The 24,170-nt window shown below is 40.9% G+C and overlaps 1 protein-coding gene across 5 annotated transcripts in view; it reads right to left on the reverse strand.

The window, feature by feature from the left end:
* The window catches only part of SLC4A7 (solute carrier family 4 member 7), a 92,286-nt gene extending 90,811 nt beyond the window's left edge, over positions 1-1,475 (reverse strand). For all 5 annotated transcript variants that reach the window (XR_008436100.1, XM_053972333.1, XM_053972323.1 and 2 more), the window contains exon 1: positions 1,235-1,475. Coding sequence is in view for 4 of the 5 variants with exons in the window: in XM_053972333.1 (XP_053828308.1) it covers positions 1,235-1,282 (48 nt within the window). In the remaining variant the exon portion in view is untranslated. The remainder of the gene's footprint in view (positions 1-1,234) is intronic.
* Between the last annotated feature and the right edge of the window lie 22,695 nt (positions 1,476-24,170).

A 24,170-nucleotide genomic window follows, 5' to 3' on the forward strand; every position in this document is an offset into this window, starting at 1 on the left:
GCAGTCTGCTCTTATACAGAATCTACCTTGAAGAAGTTCACATGAATTGGGAATATACTTTTTTTGCAGCAGCAACAAGGTGAAGAAATAGTCTAGAACACACCTGCAAAATCTTTCAACGTGAGCACAAGCATTAACTTCTGAAGCCAACATACAAAGATTGTAACATTTGCAAAATTCATGGCCCTTTGAACCACTAAGTTATCAACGGTCCTGTTATAACAAAGGAAAAACACACTGAACATACTGATGTCACAGGAAGAGAGCACTTCATTAGACTGCCAATTTTATCAAATGTGACTCAAGTCTCTTCTTGAAGAGTAACGGAAAGATGATGAAGACTCATGTGTTTTCAGTGTTATTTCTCTGTCCATCACAGCATTCTTTGTGTTACAAACTACACATCCCTCCTCTTCAGGCACTGAAGACAAATCCCTGTGCGACACCTTTTTGGAAAAGGCCCTGAAGGAGAACATCAGAGTAAGAGCTCAGAGGCTCATTAACAAAATCCAGACCTTGAGTCATCTGAAGGGAGGGGAAATTACAAGCGTGGAACCACATGTATTTTTCAGCAGCACAGGAAGGCAACACATGCCTGCTTCACTGAGCCACCCGGCCCGAGAAGGAAATGAACCCAAGCTCCGTAATTTTACCCATCTCCCCCCCTCACCAACACTTCCACTCCTCAGGACTAGAAGCCCGCCGGGGAAGCGTGCCCACCACCCGAGCCGACCCCGCCACCGTGCAACACGAGGACAAGGGGAAGCTCGCCGCTTGCCATGTGTGCGCACTTCTCTCTCGCCCAGGAACTCGTCAGCCAGCGGGGCAGGGAGAAAGGCGAGGCCAGGGGCGGCCGCGCCGCCCACCGCCGCCGGCACAAGCCCTGCGGGGCTCTCACAAAGGAACGGGGGGGTGGACGAGGCAGCCGCGGCCGCCGAGCACACGGAGCTCGCGGCCGAACAAAAGGCTCCGGCCCCGCCGCCGCCCCCGGGGATGGCTGGGGGCGGGGGGGGGGGACACGGCCGCGCGCACGCGGCCGGCACGCGGGGACACCGGGCGAGAAGGGCCGGGACCCCCGGCCGAGGGCTGGGGAGACACGGCAGGGGGGCAGTCCCGCCGAGTCCCCCGTGCCCCGGCAGGAGGGCAGCGGCACGACCCCCGGAGAGGACGCGGGGCAGCGCTGCCCCGTGGCGGCCCCTTTGTGCGCCCCCCACCGCACCGCACCCCCCGTTACCGTGGTGAGCAACGGTCTCATCTGCTCGCCCGCCCGCTCCTCTTCCATCGCGGCCCCGCCGAGATCGCCCGGGAGACAGAGCGAGAGAAAAGGGCGCGGAGCGGCAGACGAACGGCGAGCTGGAACCGGACGCGGGAGGCTGTGCTGCCTGGCGGAGGCGGGCGGCGCCGGTGCCCTCAGGACGGGGCGGCCGCGACTGCTCCGCCGCACCGGGGGCTGAGCCCGGACCGCCTCGGCGGCGCGCCCGCTGCCCCCGCCCCGCGCCGCCGGCCGGGCCAATGGCAGGCAGCGCAGCGCGGCCGCGACCCCGCCCCCGCCCGCCGCCGGGGCTGGAGCGGCGCGGGGCGCGGGGGCGGCGCGCTCGGTCCCACGCGGAGCCGCGTGGCGGGCCCGGCTCCCGCGCCGCCGCCGCTGCCCGCGCCGGGAGCAGCGCCGGACACAAGGGATCAGATCCCGGCGGGACCGGGAGCACGGGAGGGCAGCGAGCTCCCAGCTCTGCCGGTGACTACGGTTGCTTGATGCTTGCCTTTCTTTCCTTTTTTTTTTTCTTTTTTTTTTTTTTTTTTTTTTTTTTTTGACACTCTTCGCACTTCCCGGTAACTTCTGCCAGCCTTTTACCACGCAAGCTGAAATTTTCCATGCCAGGTGTCTGCCTCGGGCTGATTTTTTTTTTTTTTCTTTTGGAAAAAAGAAATGAAAATAATTCAGTCATTTCCAAAAATAATGTTACTTGCCCTTGCATAAATAGTCCAACAATCTTTTATTCAAAAGGCTGGGGGGCTGGGAGGGAGCAGTATCAAGGTTGTACTTCTGGCTGCCCCTGTAAAGCTTTGCTCCAGTGAAAGTTTTTAGAAACAGCTATTAACACTTGTCTAGTAGAGATAACTTTGCCTTGTCTGCCTCCGTAAAAATTACAACCTCCTTAGGCTCATTCAGTTGTGAAACACCTTGTGTTGATGGGGCTGAACATCCACACACAGCAGGTGAACCACCCCGTTATGCTTCCTGTTTTCTTGACTACATGCTCACATTTCCCGGGGGCTCCTCCTTACGCCTACTCCCACTACATTTTTGGGGGGATTGCATACTGTGGCTCCTTTTTCCACCCTGACACTCTGCCTGGCCTGAGGAGAAAAGTCTTTATTTGCCCATGGCTTCTGGACTGAGCTGTCACTGAAGCTCAAACATTAACACAGGGAGGTGATGGGCACCAGCAGGGCAGAGAGGCCACAAAGCTCCACAACATGTGCAATACAGCCAGTTCCCTGGATCACTTTTGGGATGCTCTGGGTTTAGCATACAGTGTTGGAACTCTGGATGGCTGGGAAGTGTCAGGAAGAAAATAGCAGTGACTTCACTGCAACAGGGCCAGTCCTAGCTTGACTTCAGAAAGAAGCAAAAAGTCTAGAGTCACTTGATGAGAGGCACAGACATTTCAGGATCAGGCCAGGATCACAGGAGATGCAGTGTAAAAGTGAAGGCAGGCTGACAGCACAGTTAAGACAAAGCAAGGCAAGGAGATCTCAGTTGGACTGGGTCTCAAACAAGCCCTCTCAAATTGAGACAGAAGAGCTTTTGGTCTTATCAGCCGTTTTGGAAGCAGCAAATGAAAGGAATGCGTGCATCAACAAATACTGGGCTGAACTAAGAACACTATAAAAGGAGGCTCTGCAGAGCCTGTGGACGAAAATATAAACCTGGCTGTGGAGGCAAAGCAGGCCTCTGGCACTGCCTACCAGCAGGAGGCTTAGCACAGCCTCAAACACCAGCTTGCTTTGGAGGCTGGCCACAGGAGAGCGAAAGGCTCCTGACGTGTGCCTGAGCCTGGGGAGGAAGAGCTGATTGGTGACCAGTAACCCTCTCTATGCTTTCCAGGAAAGGTTCTGGCAGAGCCAGATCAGTCTGCAAACAAAATTAGTTCACCATTTCTCTGAACAGAAGCAAATGCCCTGGAGGGAATAGCAGGTGCACACACCGTTGGATGGCACTTGAGCACAGATGCAATCCTTGCAATCCTAGCCAGAGCTCCTGACCCATACAACCTGGAAGGAGGTTTTAAATTAAAGATTTGGCATGCACCTACACCAGGTCACTAAAACCTACACTTTGAGAAATGCATCATTAGTGTAAACTACACCTGCCTAGTTGTACTGAGGAGATGAAGACAAGCTGTGCAGAACTAATTGAATAGGGAGCAGTCTTAACATATTCTTCAATCAAAGATTATGACCCAGAGTTTTAACGGATAATAAAGCACTGTGCACAACCTCCACAAAAATAATAACCTTGATATTAAGGGCCTTGATACACCTGCAGTATAACTGTGACCTATTCCGTCCTTTCCTTTTCCAGGAACAGTACTGGCAGTTTCAGCCCAGTTAAACCATTGAAAATGGTCTTGTACAAAACAGCATGGGTATAAAAGGGATGGACTGTAACTTCAGGTCCCACATAATTAGTGCTAAATATGTCTTGGGAGGCAGATTGCAGCAATCCACCATTGATATTGGGATGAAGACAACCCATCTTCACAAGCACTGAACTTCTCCATTCTCTGGGTATTAAGCCCAGATAACAGTAATATCTAAAACAGGACTTCCCATAATGTGCAGTGAACTACCCTATTTAGTGAGGTTTCTCAGGGGACAGCAGATGAAGGGTTAGAGTGAGAAAAATGTTTGGTCCATCAAAAAGGAGCCTACTGACATGAATGCAAGTTAGGTTTGGCATAAAAGGATGTTCCTTTCCCCTTGATCTCTGAGAAGGGATCTCTGACAAGATGCTCTAGCACTTTTTTCACTGCCATCAGAGAATGCCCAATGGACAAATCAAAGTTCAGTAGGCCAATAGGGCCCAGCATTCATTCACCTTACTTCCTCTGTCACTCTGTGGATAACAATATCTCCAGGTGAACACACAGTCATTTGCTGGGCTGAAACACTTGTTTGCTCACTGCATTCCATCTGGTCACCATATGTATAACTACAGCAGAAAAGGCCAACCTAGCTTCCCCATGCCATGCTGCCAGAGTGAAAAGAAACTGATGCCACTGTTCACAACAAGTTGACCAGAGCTTCAAAACACTCAAAACTTACCAAACCTCCCAGAAGTCATTATCAAAATAGAAGTAGGCCAGCTTTGTGCATATGAATATAAGTGCAACTGTCCCTGACACACCAGGTGACGTATGAAAGGAGATGGGTAGGGCTTGTGTGGTACTGAAGAGGTGGACCACCAGTATCTTTAATAAGATACTGTACCTGGTCCACTAAGAGCGGCCTGATGGTGCTTTTCCTCCAGTCCTCTTCCTCCCTTTCCTTTCCCATCCCCTCCCCAAACACATTCTTGGACATAGATGGAAGCGGCAGAAATTGTTGGATAAGCCAGACCTCTGATTAGGAAATTGCCTATCTCCTGTCTCCTTAGGGCAGTGCCGCAAGAGTCAGCTTTGCACTTTATTCTCCTGCTCTTTAATTTCTTGCCAACTACCAGGTGCTTAAGAGACTCAAAGAAAGAAGTTAGAAGCTGATAAAAGCACCTTCCACCTAGCCTGACACCAGCATCAGATCCACTCCAGTCACCAGCTGCTCTGGCAAGTAGGACCTCTGACAAGAAGTTACCACAGACTTTACTAACAGGATGGAAAGATGACGACTGGAACAGCCATTACTTCTACCAAAGTAGATTCTTTCTCAAGGCTTTTATCTATTAATACTGGCTGCTCTTACAGGCTGACACAATATTACTAACAAAAACACTGTCAACTTTAATGGAGCTGAGTACCTGGTGCAGGTAATCGCAACAGGAGGTTATTTTAGCAGCAGTAGCACCCCTAAGAATGGCGAAGGAGGAAAATGCCAAGAGTCAGTATTCGATGGTCCTTGTAACCTTTTCTTTCAAGACAAAGCAGACATAATTTCCATGGCTAGGACAGAGCTTCAAACTGAGGAGCTGTCAATATAAAAATAAAAGAAGGAGCTGAGGGGAGAAGAAGATAAGGGACCTGTCCCCTCTTTTTCATTAAAGCACCTGATGCTGGCAGAAGCAAACAAAATTAAAGAAATAGCCTGAGGGGGAGAGGGAAGCAGTATGAAAACAACCAGTTCCTATAGCTACACTAGGACAAAGAACATTGAAATACGAGGAACAAAAGTCGAACAAAAGTCAAACAAAAGGAATAAGGGCAAAAAGACACATACTAGTGCAAACAATCACATGTACAGAAGGAGACAGGCAAGAGAAACACCTGGGTACGTTGAGAAGACTGGCTTCAAGTAAAGAAGTGGAGTAAACCTGGGGAGAAAGTAAACCTGATTTCTCGGAGATCAGAAAGGTTAAGTATCAGATGTTAAATGGAGTGTGAGGGAAAGAAGGGGTGAGGAAACAAACACACAAACTAGAGCTACAAAATGAGAAAAAGGCGTTCTGACCTAATGCTCTTAAAGAAAAGGGTCTAGGGAAGAAGATTCTCTGCTAGGAGAAGTATAGGAGAAAACTGAAGGGTCTCAGGACTCCTGCCAATGTAATTTGTATATCACATTTTAAAAATGAAACCTTTTCCTATGTGCTCAGCTAAATGGTGCATTCTTTATACTCTGAGTACCTGTTTGCCAGGTTCAGACTGAAAAAAAACCAAAGACATTTGCAAAGAAAGCCAGATGATGTTGCATTTTGAGGACAAGTGTCATAAAATACTTAGCACATTAAAAAATTACCAGTTCAGGTATCTAAAATTGGATACTGAAGATCAGTTGAAACTTGACATTGTTTGGCTAGCTATCTGCAAAAAAAGATAAAACCCCCTTCCCATGCTTGTGAAAGCTATCATGAAAGTCAGTGCTTATGAAAGAAACAGATATATAAACTTGACTGTTAGTAAAAAGCAAAAAAGAAAAACAGTAACATCACTCCACTGCAGTGAATAATAAATAAGTACATTCTAAGTATGCACAATTAAAATAAAACACCTAGAAGCTGTTCATTAAATGCTGTCATATTTTCTGTGATGAAGGCAGTATGAGTGATCTTGTAAAAAACAAAATAAAACCTAAAAAACCTGAAGCAATTGTGTAAATGAAAACCATCTCATAAGGCACATGAACAACAGGGTCAAATCAAAACTAAGAACAACCTGCATATTCTAGCAGATCCTTAATTAAGATTTAAAAATGTTGAGTGCTCATCTCTGCACAGTTTGTGTGTGTAATATAAAATGCAGAATTGTGACTAAATATTTATTGTAAATTCATCTGGTCAAGGATCAAAGTTATTCTTGTTTCTTTCCAGGAGATTTAGTGTACTATGTGGTTTTTAAATGCTTATGAAGAAATAATCAAAGGCCTGATGAGTTCATAATCTAAAGCTAAGAAAAGCAGACTTGAGGACAAGTGCAGCATCTTTGAGGTATACCAAAATTACAAAATTCCAAAGTTGAGGAGTAATCAATCTCCTAAAACTATCTCTTTTGTGATTGTGTTCAAAAGAGGTTTCAGTATAAACAAAATGATGATGTCACCATCATTACAGTCACTAGCTTCAACAAGTACAAGTTCAGATTAGTAAAGTAGATTTCAAAGGCATATAGCAAGTCAAGACAGGCTACTTAATGAATAAAATCACTTCCACTTCATTTTCTCTCCTCAATTCTCCTTTTAAAAGATCAATTGTGCTATTGTTTCTTTTTTAATTCCATGCAAAGAGAAAGAATACACATTTAAAATCAGATGTGTGTTTGAGCTGTTACATAGTTCAAAAAGAAGTTTTAGTCTAGAGAAATTTATTTCACCTTGTCTTCAAAAAAAATTTTTGAAAAATCTGCTGCTTGATAATTTTCTGGTACAGACCTCTGACAGAAGGAAAATATTTATTAACTTCAGTGTATAAAAGCTGGCCATTTTAGAAGGCATGGTCAGATAGTACGAAAGGTCTCTATACTACCAAGTGTCTTGACTGTGTGTCCATCACACAAGTGTCAAGTCTTGACTGTGTGTCCATCTATTGCTATTTATCCCTCCTTTAATCATATGTGATACCTACCTTGTCCAACTACACTAACACAAATAACAAATTTGACCATCAACAGTAGCAGTAGCAGACTTCAAAGAAATTTTCAGTTAAATTTCCATACAAGTCACAATTATATGCAACTGATTTTTAACACCAATTTATATTTCTTACCCCATCCAGCTTGTGTGCAATATCTAAAATGCACCCTTTTGTAGAAAATCAGTGAAATCCATCCTCAGACTTGACTATATGTTTAATGCTCCCTGCATTTCAGTGCTAATTTAGCATCACCATGGCCAGCTTAGTAGAAGGAGACACCTTCCTGACATTTTACCTTCACATGATTTAGCCCTATGGTAGCCATGATATTTACTTTTTGCCACAGGACAAAGAAAGGAATAGTTGTTTAACATAAAATACAATATCGGCACAATTTAGGTTGGAAAAGGTTTCTAGATATCAGAAGAATGAAATTTAGGGAACCCTTTCAGGAGGTTTCGGGCAACCTTGAGAAAGCTATAGCTATTTAGTTTAAGATAGACCTTGAAGTAGTAATTAAGCACTCCAGCATGTAAATTCCTGCAGTAGGAGAAGACTCTTCCAAGAAAAGATTTCCAAGAAGTTCTTTCCAATCATGTGGTCTCACACATTTCACGGCTGCACTTGTCTCTTGTTTTCTATACAGACTCGCAGTGTAATATTTTAACCTCACCCAAGCAGGTCTTCACATCACCAAAACAATCAGTACCATTTATTATAGCCCTACTTAGCCTAAAGTCATAAGTTTAACCTTTAACCTGCTCCTCAGCCAAGGAAGAATATTAAAGATTAGTCAACTTCTGTAAAACTTTTTCCCATGCACAGATGTAAATAAACACCAAAGATATTAATATATCCAAGGTTCCAGGTAGCTGAGGTAAATTGTGCAATATGGGACACCCAATTTCTTTTCCCATAAAGCTCTCCAGATGATCATATTCTTCCCACACAATTTCCCTTCCATCACACCAGGGAGTTTAATCATACTTGTTGTGATGAAAAGCCAAGTTCTAAATGAGTTTGGACACCCTCTGGACTCAGTTCCAAAACGCCCAATACACCACATGCTAATTATCTACATATAAAATGGCTTCAGAGTTGACATTTCTGTTTCAAAATTACATACTACAAGGTCTTCACCCAGAATCTGGTGACTCTACCTTTATAAATAGTTTTAACATCACCTGCATTAAGATGATTTTCCTTTTTTTTCCAATAATCAGTTGGGATAAGAAAAATAAAAAGGCAAAAATAAAAATAGACAATAAATTTCTGCAATAGCTGACTTTCCAAATGAAGTATCTTTATGACATAAAAGTTTTCAATTTGCTGTTGGCCAAGAACATAGTCAAAAAGCATGCCTAATTTCACATGCTTTTCTTTGATATTTAAGAAGTTTCAGCTCTTGAGAAGTAAGATACTTAGAGACAGAAAACAGAGGCATAACAAAGTCATAGTATTATAATATTTAAATAAACAGTTATAATCAATCAAAATACAATATTATTTAATTACAGATTGTAATGTGCTTTATTGAATATTATCAAATGTATTTAATATTGCCTTTTTTCTCTTATATTGAAGTGTAACCCTATATTTTTCTATTTTCTCCATAAGAGATAGGAAACCTTTACTTTAAAAAAGGAATTAAGCAAGAAGGTACCAGTAAAACAGGAAGGTAATTCTTTCACTTCTGGCCTCCTGGGAGAGAACAGATTTGAATATTGCTCCTAACAGAGCATGGTCAGTATAGAGAAAAATGTGTTTGTGGATGAAGGACACAACGGATGCAAATGAGGTTACACGTCCCACTAGGCACAGCTTTGTGATATTTTGGGGGAGGAAGTGGTGGCCTACTTTGCTTACCCCCTCACTTAAAGAGAAATAGTGCATAGTTCATCATCCTCAGTATATCTGGTTTTCTGGCACTCTTAAAGGAGCATGGATATATGGAACATTTATTTATAAGTCAAATGCATGTCCCACATTTAGTTATGTGGTAATTAAGATGATAGTGCTGCTAATGAGCTGTATGTATTCCCTAATGCAAATCAGATTAGGAATTACGGAGATTATAACCTCCCATGAGGGAACTGTTGTCCAAATCCCTTGTGTAAATGTGACTCCTAGAAAGTTCAGATCTCCTATCTGAGACTTCTAGAGAACAATTACCATTACAACATATTACATTAAAGAGTCTCAACTGAAAGAAAGAATTATCAATGGCAAATGTAGGTGCATTATTCAGGAAAGTCATTACAGCATAAATTCACAGATTACTGTCCCTCAGAATATTCTTCTTAGCAAAAACAATTAATCACCAATAGATAACATGAAATAAAATCATACTTTCCAGGTGTTTGTAATCGAATCTATCCTTGTATCTTTTTCTTAATGAAGAAGTATTCACCAGATTGTATTAAGAAATAGGTTGTCCACAAAAAAAGCCTAGAAAAAACCAGATCAGAGTTGAAAATTTTCCTGAGCCATTATCAAAGTGCATTCTGATTCTTGTCATTCAGGAGTCTTCCACATGTGTGCTTTCAATTCTCATTACTTACTCCCAGTCTGGAAATTGCCACAGCACAAATCCCACCCATTAGACAATTTTGGGCAAAGAAGCTGTGAGGCTCAGAGTGAGAAGAAAGCAGCTAAAAATGAGAATGGCCAGCTAAGGAAAGCAAGGTATAGCATAACCTGTCTCAATTCCTAAACAGCCTCTACTCCAGTCTAGAGGATTTGCTGAGTGAGCTGGCAGTGAGCTTAGAAGTGATGGCCCTAGGCCATCACAGTGCAAATGGAAACTGCTACCTGCACTCTCTGCGCTGTGCCAGTTCTTAGAATATTTATGAAAGCACCAAATTGTAAGTAAATGCTACCCAGGACAATTGTTCTGTCAACAAATGGAACACATGTTTCTGCAGCACTCTGGTAACTGAGTAGGAGTCAGATTACATCCCATCAGCCAGCTGGGAAGCTTAGTTTTTCCCTTGTGATTGAGAACCACCAAGTTGTTTTTGGCAAGATACAAGTAGCTGTGGCCGTGACAGACATCTAGTCACTGAATTTCCAATTATGGAGAAGTTGCACTTAAGAGTTTCAGATCTGAAATACGGACTTCACCTTAATTCCACAGCTATTGCAAAATAATTTGCCTATGAAGTTGCAGGCCAATCTGGGCAAAAAAAACCCATGAAGTTCAGGAAAAGTTTGCTAATGCACTTTTATTTGTCTAAAAAAGTGCCTAAAATGTCTAAATTGTCTGAAATGCGAACAGCCAAGGCATACGGATTTCCAGTTATAGTAAAATGCAATTATTTTATCTCAAAATTGGCTTTTTTCAAGTGATTGGTATTACTGGAAGATGAGTGAGAAAGCAAGTTGGAGTCTACTGATACCAAAATTTAGACAGAGAAGAGCTTCTTGGATATTCCTTTGAATTTGCAACATTAAACTTTTTCTGTTTTCCTGTCTTCAAAAATCATCTGGCTATACTTCCACTCAGGTGCCTTCAAAATTCCTTTGTACTATGAGTTCATTTCTTGAGTATTTCATATTGCAAAAAAGGTTTTCTGTACAGGTGTACAAGTAGATGTGATAGGCACTATTTCCTTTGTGCTTCTAAAGTGTTCCTTATATTCTTCACAATGCCAGTTCTTTAGTATGGTGTATTTTAAAGGTGCAACATAGTGGGACAATCTCAAATTCCTAGCTGATAACAGAAAAATCAAATTTCTGGATAGGAAAAACCTTTCTTTTTGTGATCATGCAGGTCACCTAGCATAGCAGAAAGTTTCATACACAATATTTGCTCAGAAATTCAAACAAAGAACTTTAGAAAAATCAGGTATTAGATCACATATGAAATATATTAAAGAGGAACCACTGTCTAAATAAATTAATTTTAAATAAATAACAAGGAAAGAGAAAACTTGTGGAAACAGAATATGGAAGTCAATTTTGGGGAAAAATTTTACAAGACACAATTATTTGCATCTTTTAAACTAGGCTACTTAATATGAAATGCTTTATGTCTGTAACCAGATGTCTTTATTACTGACTAGATTGCCAACATGTGCCAAATGGGTTACAGGAGATACTCCAAAATTTGAGAAAATCTAGGTTCTTTACTTAGTGTGTTTGTAGCAATTCAAGTTTCAAATAGCCAAACCTGGAACAAAATCCCAAGAAAATAGGCATGAATCTTGAACCTAACTCATAACTCTCATTTCAAGTCAGCTCCCAGTTACAAAACTCTTGCTTACTGTGGTGACTTGCTAAAGTATTCTCAGTCTAAATTAAAAGCAAAAGAGTTATCTCTTCAGGTGTGGTATCACAGAATCATAGAACAGTTGGGGTTGGAGGGAACTTTTAAAGGTCATTTCCTCCATGCCCTGCAATGGGCAGTGACATCAGCCCATGGGGTAGCTCAGAGTCCTGTCCAATTCTATGACTCTGTGATTCTTGAAAGTGACATCAGTATTAATTCCATGGCAGGAATATTGACTGAAAGCAATGGCTCTGAGTCACATCAGCAGATTCACTACTGCTTTGTAGAGAGTTGCACAGAATTTCTATTCATCTCAAATTCTGATACAGATTTTCAGATTCTTTCTTCTTAAAAAACAAAAACCAAAAAACATAATATTCACTATCTTGATTTAAGGATTTTATCAATGTATGTAAGAGGATTTTTGGAAACAATTATTATCACTGTCTCCAGGACAATGGAAGTTCCAATGGTACCAAAGGAAGAATGCTGCCACAAGTACAAAATATCATAGGACAAGAGCAGTATTACATAAAACAACCTAGACTAAGTGTATTTTTAAGATGCTGAATTTGATGATGCCTGTGAGTGATCTAAAGGCATGCTTACACTTAAAATTAATATATACCCACTTTCAAGATCCCATTTACTGCACATAGCTCTCCTGAAGCCTATCTGTTTTATTTCAGCTTAGAAAGTTTTTTTCTTCCATATTTGTAGTTCTAATACTCCAAAAATATTTGATTATAAAGACCTCTACTAACTGTATCTAGCAGAAAATCATCTTGGCCTGGATGTAGAAGGGGTAGAAAAAGCCAAATACAGTCTCTGTTTTTTCATTCTTTCCTGAACAAGACATACTCTGAGCAAGACTCTTCCTTACTAAAGATTTGCAGCTTGTGTAAATCATATTGGCTACCCTGGCTTGACTGCATCTCTGTCAAGCAGTCCAAGTACAGCCTATGCTAAGCCATAGCAGTACATCATCTCAGAAGAGTGCAGGGAGAGATGGAAGCAAAGAAGCTGACCAGGCATGAGACTATTCTAAACTGAGAACCAAGTTGGCACATTAGCATGAAACTCTGCTGGGGCTGATCCCTCTGGTGAGAAAGCGTCCATAGAGATGTACCTCCAGATAGCTGCTGGCATTTTATGACTCTCCTTTGCCTTTTATGGGAGCTGCCACTTATAGCCAAGAGATGGTTCTTGTTTTATCCCTTCCCAGTTTCTGGATCTAAACCAGTACTAGAAGTCTGTTCAACAAACCCACATGAGACTTCCCAGTCTCATGCCACCACCAGACTGCTGAAGTTTGAAGGTAACATGCACTGTGGTTTGGCTTTCCACATTATCTTCCCATCAGCATTTGTCTTAAGCTTTTATTTATATTGTTCTGTCACAAGTAAAAACATACAGAGACAACTCTTTTATCTTCAGCTCTGTGGTGTGGTTTGGAGTGATTTTGGCAGTATCGTTTATAATCAGACCTGCTTAAGCTGTGAGTAAAGCATTCATTTACACCAGCAGATACAGAAATCATGTTTACACATTCAGTTCTGACTTAGTACAACCAATAATTGTAACATGCTTTTTGATCCCTAATTGCAAGGTACAATGGGAACATACAGTCTTGTAATAATTATTAATTTTTTTCTGTTTAATAAAAAATTACTATGACAGCTACAGAGAAATATATCACAGAATTTTAGCACACCAAAATTGTCTATAAAAAAAGTTTCTAGGATTTGGTTTCTCAAATAAAAGGCACATTATAATGACAAGGTTAGGGCCACAAATTTGGTCTCTATTCTCAGATCACCCAAGATATTTAAGTGTTACTGTTGTATTGCATTTCAGTAAGAAATTTGCTCTCCACCTTCTTCTCCATTACAATTCCATTTGAAAGAAAAACAAAACACTACTGAAAATAGTTGTTAATTCAACATTAACATAAGTTCAGCAAAGCTCTGCACAAATCTTCCAGTACAGAATACAGCTTTCTTTGTTTAAGCTTCTAAATTACATTATATAAAAGCCTATTAGAATTTATATCACCCACCCAAAACCCTGTATAAACCCTAAGCTCTGCAAAGTGTAATACAAGCCAAAGACAGAAGACTGTAAAGGGAAATAAAATGCCAAACATAAGCTTCACAATTTGCCAAGAAAACTGTAGATAAAAATAAAGCTTGGAGTTTAACTCTAATTCTTGGCTGCAAGAAAGCTTACTTTGCTGAGGACTAGAGTTTAGAATAATTCCCCAAAGAACTCTGGCACTAGGAGACTGCAAGGACTTATGTTATTTAGAAAACAGTTTATTCTACAGACAGAATGATTAGCTTTCAAGAGCATATCTGGCTTTCCTTCTTCTTATAGTTAATATAGTTAATATAAAATCCTTTTGACACTAGTATTTTTGGAGAAGACCCAGAGTGGGGAAAAACGGTTCCATTAAAATAGGACACTTTTGCAACAGAGATGACAATTTCCATTATGTCTCAGAGCAGAAGCAACAGTAATCAGGTGTTTTTGGCTACTTTATTTTCTCTCTGGCTACAGAGAAAAAGATTTTCCCCTGTGAGTGGCTACATCCCAAATAACTCAAGAATATCACTGTTCTCTCAAGATATCTAGTCCAGAGACAAGTTACAATTCTAGAGCTTGTTGCTACTACCAAGTTTCGAGTTTTGCACATTGTTCCATGCAAGGGAATATATACCACCATCTATTTCTACCTCTGAAATGCTCTGTTCAAATCTAGTCCCTGAGAGCAAGACTATATTAGCTCTTTGCAGCGCTCATGACAGTGAAGAAAAATCAACTCCTAACTTGTGACACTGCTTCCCTTGTGCCTATGATTTCTGACTCAGAGTCAAAAGGCTGGTGTGCGATCCCAAAGCTATGTGGTTTGATCTGCATCTAGGCTGCTGCAGTCTTGCTCTCCTCTGCATGTTCCTATTTACCTCTCCTCTGCTAGCACTGCTGCTTCTGCAGTCATTTGGTGAGGTGAGCTGAAAACCAATCCTAAAAAAGATTGATTTTTGTCTGGCTCAGCCCTCAAAGGAGAGAGGCACCATGGCAGCCCCCAGCAGTTCAGCTACAATTGCTGCAACACTGCACCTTTCTTCGCATCTCCAGCTTGCCCATCACATCAGACTCCTCTATCTCCTCCACTAGATTTTCTAACTGGAGCCCTGTGCTTTCCTCTTGCAGATTCTCAGTTAGCTGAAGCTCTTCATAAGCATCCCCTGAGCTATCTTATTCTTCCACTTCCAATCCCCTGCACTGAACACCAGTGAAAATGCTGACATGCAGTGACAACTTGTTATAAACAGAGATCAAAAATATCCCCCTTGTTTACTTACCCTGCCTATTCACAAGACTTGTTTATGTGACAGTCTTTGAAGTACTGGCTATGTCTGTCTATATACTGCTCAAATACAGAACAAAAATTTCAACTGGAGACACAAGGCAATAAAAGTTCCGTGTCCTAGATCCAATAGAGCAATTGCTCAAGGAACATGTAATGTGTGTATCAGTACCAGTACTTCCAGTGCTGGTACCTGTTGTCATTGCTGTTACTATCATCTATACACAGAAAAAAAAAAAAAAAAAATTAAATTAGATTTTTACAAAAGAGGTGTGAGGTAAGGAGCACTTGTGTCACTTGGGCTGCACATTACTAAATAAGCTGCCCATTATGCACGCTCACTGTGCCTGCACCTGTGAGACTCAGCAGAGATAAACAGGGTTCTGTGAAAAGCCCGCTCTAGTTGCAGCTGCCTTCGGGAGCAGCAGAGCAGCACAAGCCAGCAGGACTTACTATAAAAGAGAGGAAGGATTGTGCTTAACCCATCATACTGCATAAACCTTACAGGCAGCAGCTCTTCCACTCTGTCCTCAGACCTGTGTGAACCCTGAGCATATTTTCAGCCCTGTTGCAGCAAAGTTATTTGGCTTTGGTGAAAGAGCCCTGAATGTCACCTGTACACCGCTGACACAGGTTGCCTCACTGCTTTGCATGCTTTTTGGAATGTAGAGATTCCTCACAAACACCAAGCTTGTGGGATGAAAATGTCACTCAGCACTACTAGCATGTTTTTTTCAGGCAAGAAGGTAGGGACAAATCAAAGGTCATTCCTTCTATCCTTGCTACAGTCCTCAAGCAAGCAACAGTTTAAATCTAGGGCACCTCCAAGTACCTTTATTAACAGGCCCAAATGTGATTCCTGGCAACAAAGTCCAGACTGTATTACTAAAATAAGATGACAGAAACTAAGTACTCTTTGGACATACTTTGCCAGTAGATTGCCAGAACAGGTTCTGTATGACTGCTCTTGATAAGAGCAATCCTCCAGCAACTACCCCACAGTGTCTTTGTTCTTCAGGTAGTATAAATTGTAGTTGCTTTTCAGCACTCCTCCACCCAGGAACCCAGATGCCATCACTTCCTAGCCCACCTTTCCAGACAAAATCCCCATCTCAAAACTGTACTGCTGCCTGAGAAAGGACTCTTGGATCTCTTAGGCCTGCAGGTTTTAATGTCTCTTGGATCCCACTGCAGGACACATTTACATGGTTGCTGAAGCCTGAAAAGCAAAAGTGGGCTCTGCTGGAAACACATTAGGTAAAGGCACAGCAAGAGCCTTACTGAGAAGTGAAGAAAACATACAATCCAGGCTGCTCTCCTCCAGAATAGACAGGTTCTTGTAAACCTGGCAATGATGCCATTCCACTACTGTCACTCATGTTGTCATTCGTCAATTGTAGCTCCTAAGACCCACAAGGAGAACAGCTGCCAGTGCCCATTGAGAATGGATTTGAGGTATTAGCCCTGATAAAAGATATATACACTGAAGAGGGGGTATATGGACTTCATTTACAGCAGGAATAGCTCTATCCTTAGTCAGGTTAAACCAACTTTGAAAGAGAAACAGTAAGAGCAAGAGGAGGCAGTTCAAATTACTCTGGCACACATTTTTCTCACTCAGAAAGTCTGTATTCTACATTCCCCCCCTTTGCAATGTGTGAGATGCAGGTAATTATAGAATAAAAAATTTTACTTTTTAAGACTGACTTATTCCAGGGGTGTGCCCTAAGGAAGCAGACTGAAGGAAAGGACTGAGAATTTCCACTGAGGAGCACACCGGGAGGCTAGGAGAGCACTGAAAAGGTCCTGATGGTCCTGACTCTGGAAAGTAGCACATGACAGCCCATTGGCCCTCTGTGTAATGCAGCTGTGTGCATCCCCACTGCACTAGAGTGGGCAGGTTAAACTGACACTCTTTGCCTCGTGGCTGTGGCAAGCAGAGGCCATGTGTGTGGCCAAGTCCCGCAGTGCAGCTGACAGGCACATACTAACATAGCTCTGCAAGTGCCCACATCCAAATATGTTTATCAGTCAAGGAATTTTGACAAGATACCCACAGGATGGCATTCACACACTTTGCAAACTAAAATATTAGATTTTCCATGGACACAGAGTACAGCAAAGGTCCTACAGAACAGGACTTTGGACCCTTGGTAGGATGCTGTTCACAGTGACCCGTGCATTTATTGTCTGTAGCCACTCATAATGATGGCATATTATTATCCTGAGCACTAATGTAACAGCCAAGCAGCCAAAGGCCATTATCCACTCTAGCTTTTAGTGACCTGGCTTTAGTCACATTGGCCAAGACTAGTGACAGAAATAAAGAAATTGAACAGTTGGCCTCAGTTCAGCTATATGGAATTAGCATAAGCACTATAGCCTCTCTCTTCTTCTGCTAGCAGAGATTGATCTGCATCCAGTGTTCTATACTGTACCTCTATACAAAGGACATGGCTTCACGCTGGCAGCCTGAGCCTGTGTCACACAAACCACTGCTGCTAGGATAAAACCAACCTTCTGGATATTGACTACTGTGCCAATAATGTTTGCTCCTTGTGTTATCTTATTGGAACAGCTTCGCAGAAACAGAAGTCATTTAATAACTCCTTATCCAAGCTTCGAGCTGGGTTTTATCTTTCCGCTCTTCTTGCAAAGGATATTGTTTGTGAAAAATAATCTGACTGACCGTGGACTTCTTTCTGTTTGTTCCTATGCCCATGAAAGCACTTTTAATTTCTTTTCCTATATGTAGTCAGACAAGTTTAACTATTTTCTAACTTGGCCAGATATGTTTGTACATGAATATGCATCCTATCTCATGGTTAAATATCAGTTTCATTGTTTTTAATGCAATGTATGATTTATGTGGCATCTTCACACACTAAGTGCTATACATGTTGGCTATGCTAGGTATCTATTTCGGATCTTGTAAGTGCAAGTGACTACAACAGTCTTTATAAGCTCAACACTCTTGAAGAACCAGTATTAGATACACATTACACTATTGAAATGAAGGAGAAAGAGAGCAGACTTGGACTTCACAAAATCTATTTTTTCCTAGAAATGTGTATTTGGCAACGTGGAAATGCTCTTTTCATATGAAGGTGACTAAAGATTCACAATAAAAAAAAGAATAAAATCTATTAAACAGAGAAAGGGGGAGGGGCTGCAAGGCAGAAAAGAGACTGATGGCCTTCCATAAAAATGTTTCGATTCTTGCTTTGATTTCCTTTAGCTTTATGTTTTGCTGTTGCCTAAGGAAAACTCTCTGATCGAACACATCACATCGAATGTCAGGCAGAGTTAATCTAGTTCTATTCTTTGGAATACTGTTAGTTTACCAAAACGATGCATCAAATCCCTAACTAGTTCAAAGGCTGTATGTGCAAGTTATTATTTCCCTAGAGATAGGACAATCCAAATAAAACATTGTTTCTGCTCCTTGGACCAGAAACAGAAAAGGCTAGTTTTGCAGTAACAGGCACTCCTAACATTAGGCCTATTTTGTCTGACAGAAATGACTTGAAAGATTATCAGCTTTATGCCTCTATTGAGGACTGTAAAAAGATCACAGAATATCACCCAGATACCAATGAAGGAAATTAATTTTTAATATACAGGTGAATTTCCTGTATCTCTAAGTTTTCTGAGTTCCACTAAGAGGAAATGTGATTTCTTTTCAGTGTTGCTGTAGAAAATTCCATTCATGAGAACTGGATTGAGAGTCTCTGTATCTCACACTATCCAAAAAGAATCTCCCATACACATATTAGCTCATTTACTGTTATGAATGGTAACTGCTTACAGCAGCACAAACAGCTCTGGGGACCATTTAATGTAAATTCTGCAATCGCTTAATTCATGCAGCTCCAATGACTTCAGTGCAAATATGTTAGATTTAAATAAGCACAAATAAGCAAAATTAGAACTTGGAACACACTAAGCAAAGTGTTCTCACAGTCAGTCCTACTTGCAGAAAGAATTATTTGGTGTTTCCTTTTAAACATATTTGATAAGCCTTAAAAAAACCCTTCTTTCCTACAACACACACACAGGTACTGTCACAATGTTACATCCCACTGTGTCATCTTTAAGAAGGAAAAAAAGACGCAATTCCATATTAAAATTGTAGCACAGAGTGTAATTTCTGGCATAAACAGAACTAGCTCAGCTGGGTTTAACTTAAGCTGTATCTCTCTGCAGACACCTGCATTCACAGCAGACATGGCAGATTTATCATACTTTCACTGCGTCATGTATTTATGATCCCACTGGAAAATAAAACTAAAGAAAAAGAAAAAAAAGTGCTGAGTCCAGTTACACCTTTAAAATGAGAGCAGGTACAAACACGCTCTGCTTATAGCTGCGCCAAGAACAGCTCATTCAAATACATGCAAAAAACACATTCACTCCTAGTGAACTTTCACCAGCATGCCTACCAGCCACCAGAGCAGCAAAGAAAATCACTTAACAGTACTTGTCAGTAGTATTTACCCCTGTCTATTTTCAGGTGCATAATTCCTAATCTGAGGAATTTGGGCAGTTGTGTATCTTTAAGAATCCAAATCTAAACTTCAAGTAATTCAACATGAATCATTAAACACATATTTGAAAAAACCTACTCTGTTGGGAACACATCCTTACCCAAATCCCTATACCATATTTGGATTATTCACTTTGCTCTCTGCAATCCACATCCCACAATTCCCTGCAGCAAATAACTAAAATGCTTACACTTCCAAAAAGCTGGCACTTCTGACTGCCCATGGTAATTCATACCTGAAGTGGCTCCTTACTGGACAGCAGGTAAACTGGTGAGAAATGTCTGTGACTTCACTAAGTGTGAAGTCTTTCCTCTGAGGAGGAAATGTTTTGCCCATTACAATCTATCCTCCTCTCAAGTGTTACCAAGCACTGGAACAGGCTGCCTGGGGTGGTGGTTGAGTCACCATCCCTGCAGGGACTTAGAACATGTGTAGATGTGGTGCTAAGGGACACAGTGGACTTAGCTGTTAGGTTTATGGTTGGACTCGGTGATCATAAGGGTCTTTCCAAACTAAATGATTCTTAGATTGTTTGATAGAATCTTAGATTGTTTCTTAGATGCATGGCTACATCTAAAGAACTTATAAAGTAGGAGAGATGAGAAGAATTATCAGACTTACTATAGTTCATCAAGGCAGCATCTTGCACACTGAGCATTCTGTATCAGCTGCTACTGATGGAATTTATATCTTTTATTCCTTCTGTGTTAGATAAAATCAATTTGAAAGCCTCACGGATTAGTGTAACATACAAGATCTACCACAGGGACAAGACAGAGAGTATTTCTCTATAAAGTCACAAATGCTGATTGCAGAGAATACTCTAAATCAGGCAGACCATCACTGGTCACCAGAAAATGTCTTTAACAGTTTTATGGTGTAAATGTCACTATTTTTTGATACATTTGGATCTAAAATTTTAAAAGGTAAGAAATATATCATACATAGGTTATGTATTTTGCATCAGTCCATTATCTAGCATGTACGTTTCTTTTTCTGTGGTTGTTTTCAGGTTCCTCACTACTGTCTGCTGGAGCCAAACACAAGGAGATCAGATATGTCACAAACAAAAGCACTCAAGTTGTGAGCTCAGGTCTCAGGAAATAAGTTCAGACACTATAAAGTTCAAGTGGCAATTTTCTTGCCTGAAAGAGACTTGTTAGTGGAGGAAGACTCAAACCAGTTAGTGACGAAGAATGTGGGCATCACCTTTCACAACACTCACATGCATAAGATTAGGTGACTCCCCTTAGCTCCTTCCCCTTAGCTCCTTCCTTGAAGTAGGATCAAAGTGCCCCAACACATTTCAGCAGGAGTCCTAAAATTATACTGATCTGACAAATAGCAATTCAGATGTTTTGTTTGTTGGTTGGTTGCTGTTTGGGGGTTCTCCCCCCAGCTTTAAAGTAGATTTTTGTAAGATGTCTGTTTCCTCATGTACAAATGATCCAGCCTCATTATGTGTATTCCTGCAACTCAAGATGACCAGACAAGTCTTCACCACCTAACCAGGAGATCCCCTAGACATGAAAGCCTTGCTCAGAGACACAGCAGGCTGCTGCCTTTCAGCAAGCCCTTATTGTTTTCATTGCCTGAAGGGGCTCTGCTTTGGGCCCCATTTAAAGGAAATCACAGAACACAGGACCAGAAGAAACCTCATATAGAAATCTCTCTCCCAGCCCTGAGACTGAATCAGCAGTACCTCTATGATTCTCAACACAGTGATGGTGCAGTTTTTCCCCCTAAAGGCTGCAGAAAGGATAACTACCTCAACTACTAAATGAGGTCTTACCTGCATCCAGTCCAAACATCACTTGCTGCAACTCAAGTACCATGCACAGATAACACAGGGCATCATTCATTCCTTTCCATTTTGCGGTTATCTTGTCTATATTTGATGTCTTTTTTATCTTTCTTCTGACTGCTCTTTCCTAGACTAGGGACTGGCATTTTTTCTGTCTTGTCTTGTAGATCTTAACTGTTAGCTGGAGATACCAGCAGGAGGACAGCACTGCATTTCACTGATTGCCATAGTGACAACTTATTTGTATGCCTGAAGATCTTTATCTTTTAAAAATCTAGGATTTCAAAAGTCACTCTGACATGTACCAATAGACATTTTGTCTCTTCACTGGTAAATGCAACAATTTAATTTACCACTGCATTGTATTATTTTGCTCTGCCATGAAAATAAATGATTTGTAAGTGCACAGAACTTTTATTTAATTCTGCAGCTCATCTGACTACAGCAAACCACTAGGTACCATAAGTTTTTTTTTATAATATATGAGAAGAATATGCTACTCCTCTAGTCAGCTACCCTTTCACCTGCTGACAACAGCCATAGTCGAGATAATTTGACTAGTAGCAAAATTAAGAAATAGAAGATTATTTCCCCTCCCTTTTCACAAACACATTATTCATTTTTTCCAGTATCTGGTTCTTATCAGTTTTTTTTATTAGATAGTTTACCTATATGTTTTCTCCATACCAACGACTGATAAATGACTACAGTCAAAATGGAAAACCACATCTGTTCAGGAAATGTGCACAGACAAGAAAATTATTTCAATCATTATCTCTGTGTCTCCAGAAGCCAGAAAGTAATTTCTGGCTTTTCAATAGAAAAAAGGAAGGTGTATCTGTTTTGCAAAGTACTTACTACCTGTAACGTTTAGACTTTGGTATCCTTTCGTAAAAAGTTAAGTGTGGCATACTTCAGGTGTCCATAGTTAAAAATCACCACTACAATGTAGCCTGCGTGGACAATTAATAACAAAATAAATCAGAACAAATTACACACTGACAGTATAAAGCAATGCTGGAACAAAGCAAGTGGGAAAAAAGCTCCACAAAGCTCTTTGTTTAGCAGATGAATCAGTTTCATCATCCTTGGTAACAAGATCAAGCACTGGAATTAACTGTTAGAAAGCTAGTAATGTAATTCATCCAAGTTAACTGAAACCAGTGTGTGATGTCCGAGTATGTTTTTGCGGAAGGCTGTTTTCAAGCCCTCTTCACAAGAACAGAAAACAGGATGAATATTCTTTTTAGTGAGTTAGATACATTTTAATCGTGCTGTACCAGAAGTCTTAGAAACAAAGAACAAAAGGAAGTGAAAAACACCACGCTCAAGTACTATTTAACAAAGAGAAAAAAAATAAAGAATGAGGCTTCATATAACTAAGCCGTTTCTGTAACTAACCAAAGTATTCAAGAGGAAGTGGTCTCGAGTTGGAGACCTAATCTGTCAAAACTCTCTCTAAATGATTCCCATTCAGGTAAGAACATTCATAAGAAGAGCTATAGCACTGATCTTTATGCTTCTCTCCACAGAAAGCAGAGGACAGAGGATGAAACATAATTTTATACACTGTCATGTAGCATTCCCTTTTATGTTTGTCTCTTTCTATTTCCACTCTGAGTGACAGTCAGTATATTTCAAAAAAAATATATTAGAATTTCAGCATAGCCAGAGTTTAACTGCTTTCAAAATACCTGAGCTGGTCAGAACTAACTCTTACATCACATGAAGCACAGATGTGGCCACTCTGTCGCTTCTGAACAGGCTACAGCATCTCAAACCCATTACAAACATAAGTGACCCAGCCTTCTCTATGGAGGGCTGGATCCAAGCTACACTGAAGTCTTCAGTTTTTCAAAAAAAAACAACATAAAAAAAACTCTCTATGACACCACTGCATTCAGAGACATTGATGTTTAACCATGCACTACTACAGACTCTGTAATCTTCCATTCTGTGGTCTTCGGGGCTGTAGGAAGTTCCACTGTCAGAATAACTTTGGCAAAACCCTTTCTTCAGAATCCCCAAGCTTTGAATTCTTCCAGTGTCACTTTTCTACCCAGTACTCTGCTCTGGCTTCTAAGATCTCCAAAATTTTTTGGCTTCTCTATTAGTTCACTATGTTGACTTACTACCTATACTCAGCAACAACATAAACTCTTCACAGTGACACCATAAGCCACTAATCTGTTTAGCAGACACTTTTAATCATTTGGGATTAGACAGAATGTAAATAACAAAGCAGGCATTATTCGAGCAAGGAAGGAAAGAGAACAGATTCAGAGCTTGACTTGAGCCTGGTGAAGTTTGACCCAAAATATTTTTAGGAACTGCCTGAAGCTATTTCAGAACCATTAGCAATTATCATTGAGAACTTGTGGAGGAAGGATGAGGCTTTTGATAAAGGGTGAACACGGTGCTTATCTGTAAAAACAGAGAGATAGGAGGACCCTGGAAATGACAGAGCACTTAGCCTAACACAAGTTCTTGGAAAGACATCAGAACAAACCATTCAGCTCCTATGTAAGCACCTCATAGATAAGGACACATCAGCAGGGATTTGTCAGTAGCAAATAACTTCAGTCCAAGTTAATTTTCTTTAAGGCAAACAGCAAGCCTAAAATCCAGTGGAGATATGAGCCATTGTTGGATTGTTGCCTTGTTAAGGCTTTCATGCTCTATCACTTAACAGTCACACAGGCAAGCTACGTCAACATCTTAAGACAGGTACAAAATATGAAAAAATATTCAGAATGATGAGTTATCAACGAGAAATTGTCCAAATGGACAGTATATCAACCTGTGTTACGCAGAGCACTGCTCTGAGCCTCAGCTAGTCAATATATGTATTTGTGATCTGAAAGCAGGTGGAGACTTACTACATCTGCAAACAATGTCAC

Source organism: Vidua macroura, chromosome 1 (genome assembly GCF_024509145.1).
Source record: "Vidua macroura isolate BioBank_ID:100142 chromosome 1, ASM2450914v1, whole genome shotgun sequence".
Lineage (NCBI taxonomy): Eukaryota > Metazoa > Chordata > Aves > Passeriformes > Viduidae > Vidua > Vidua macroura.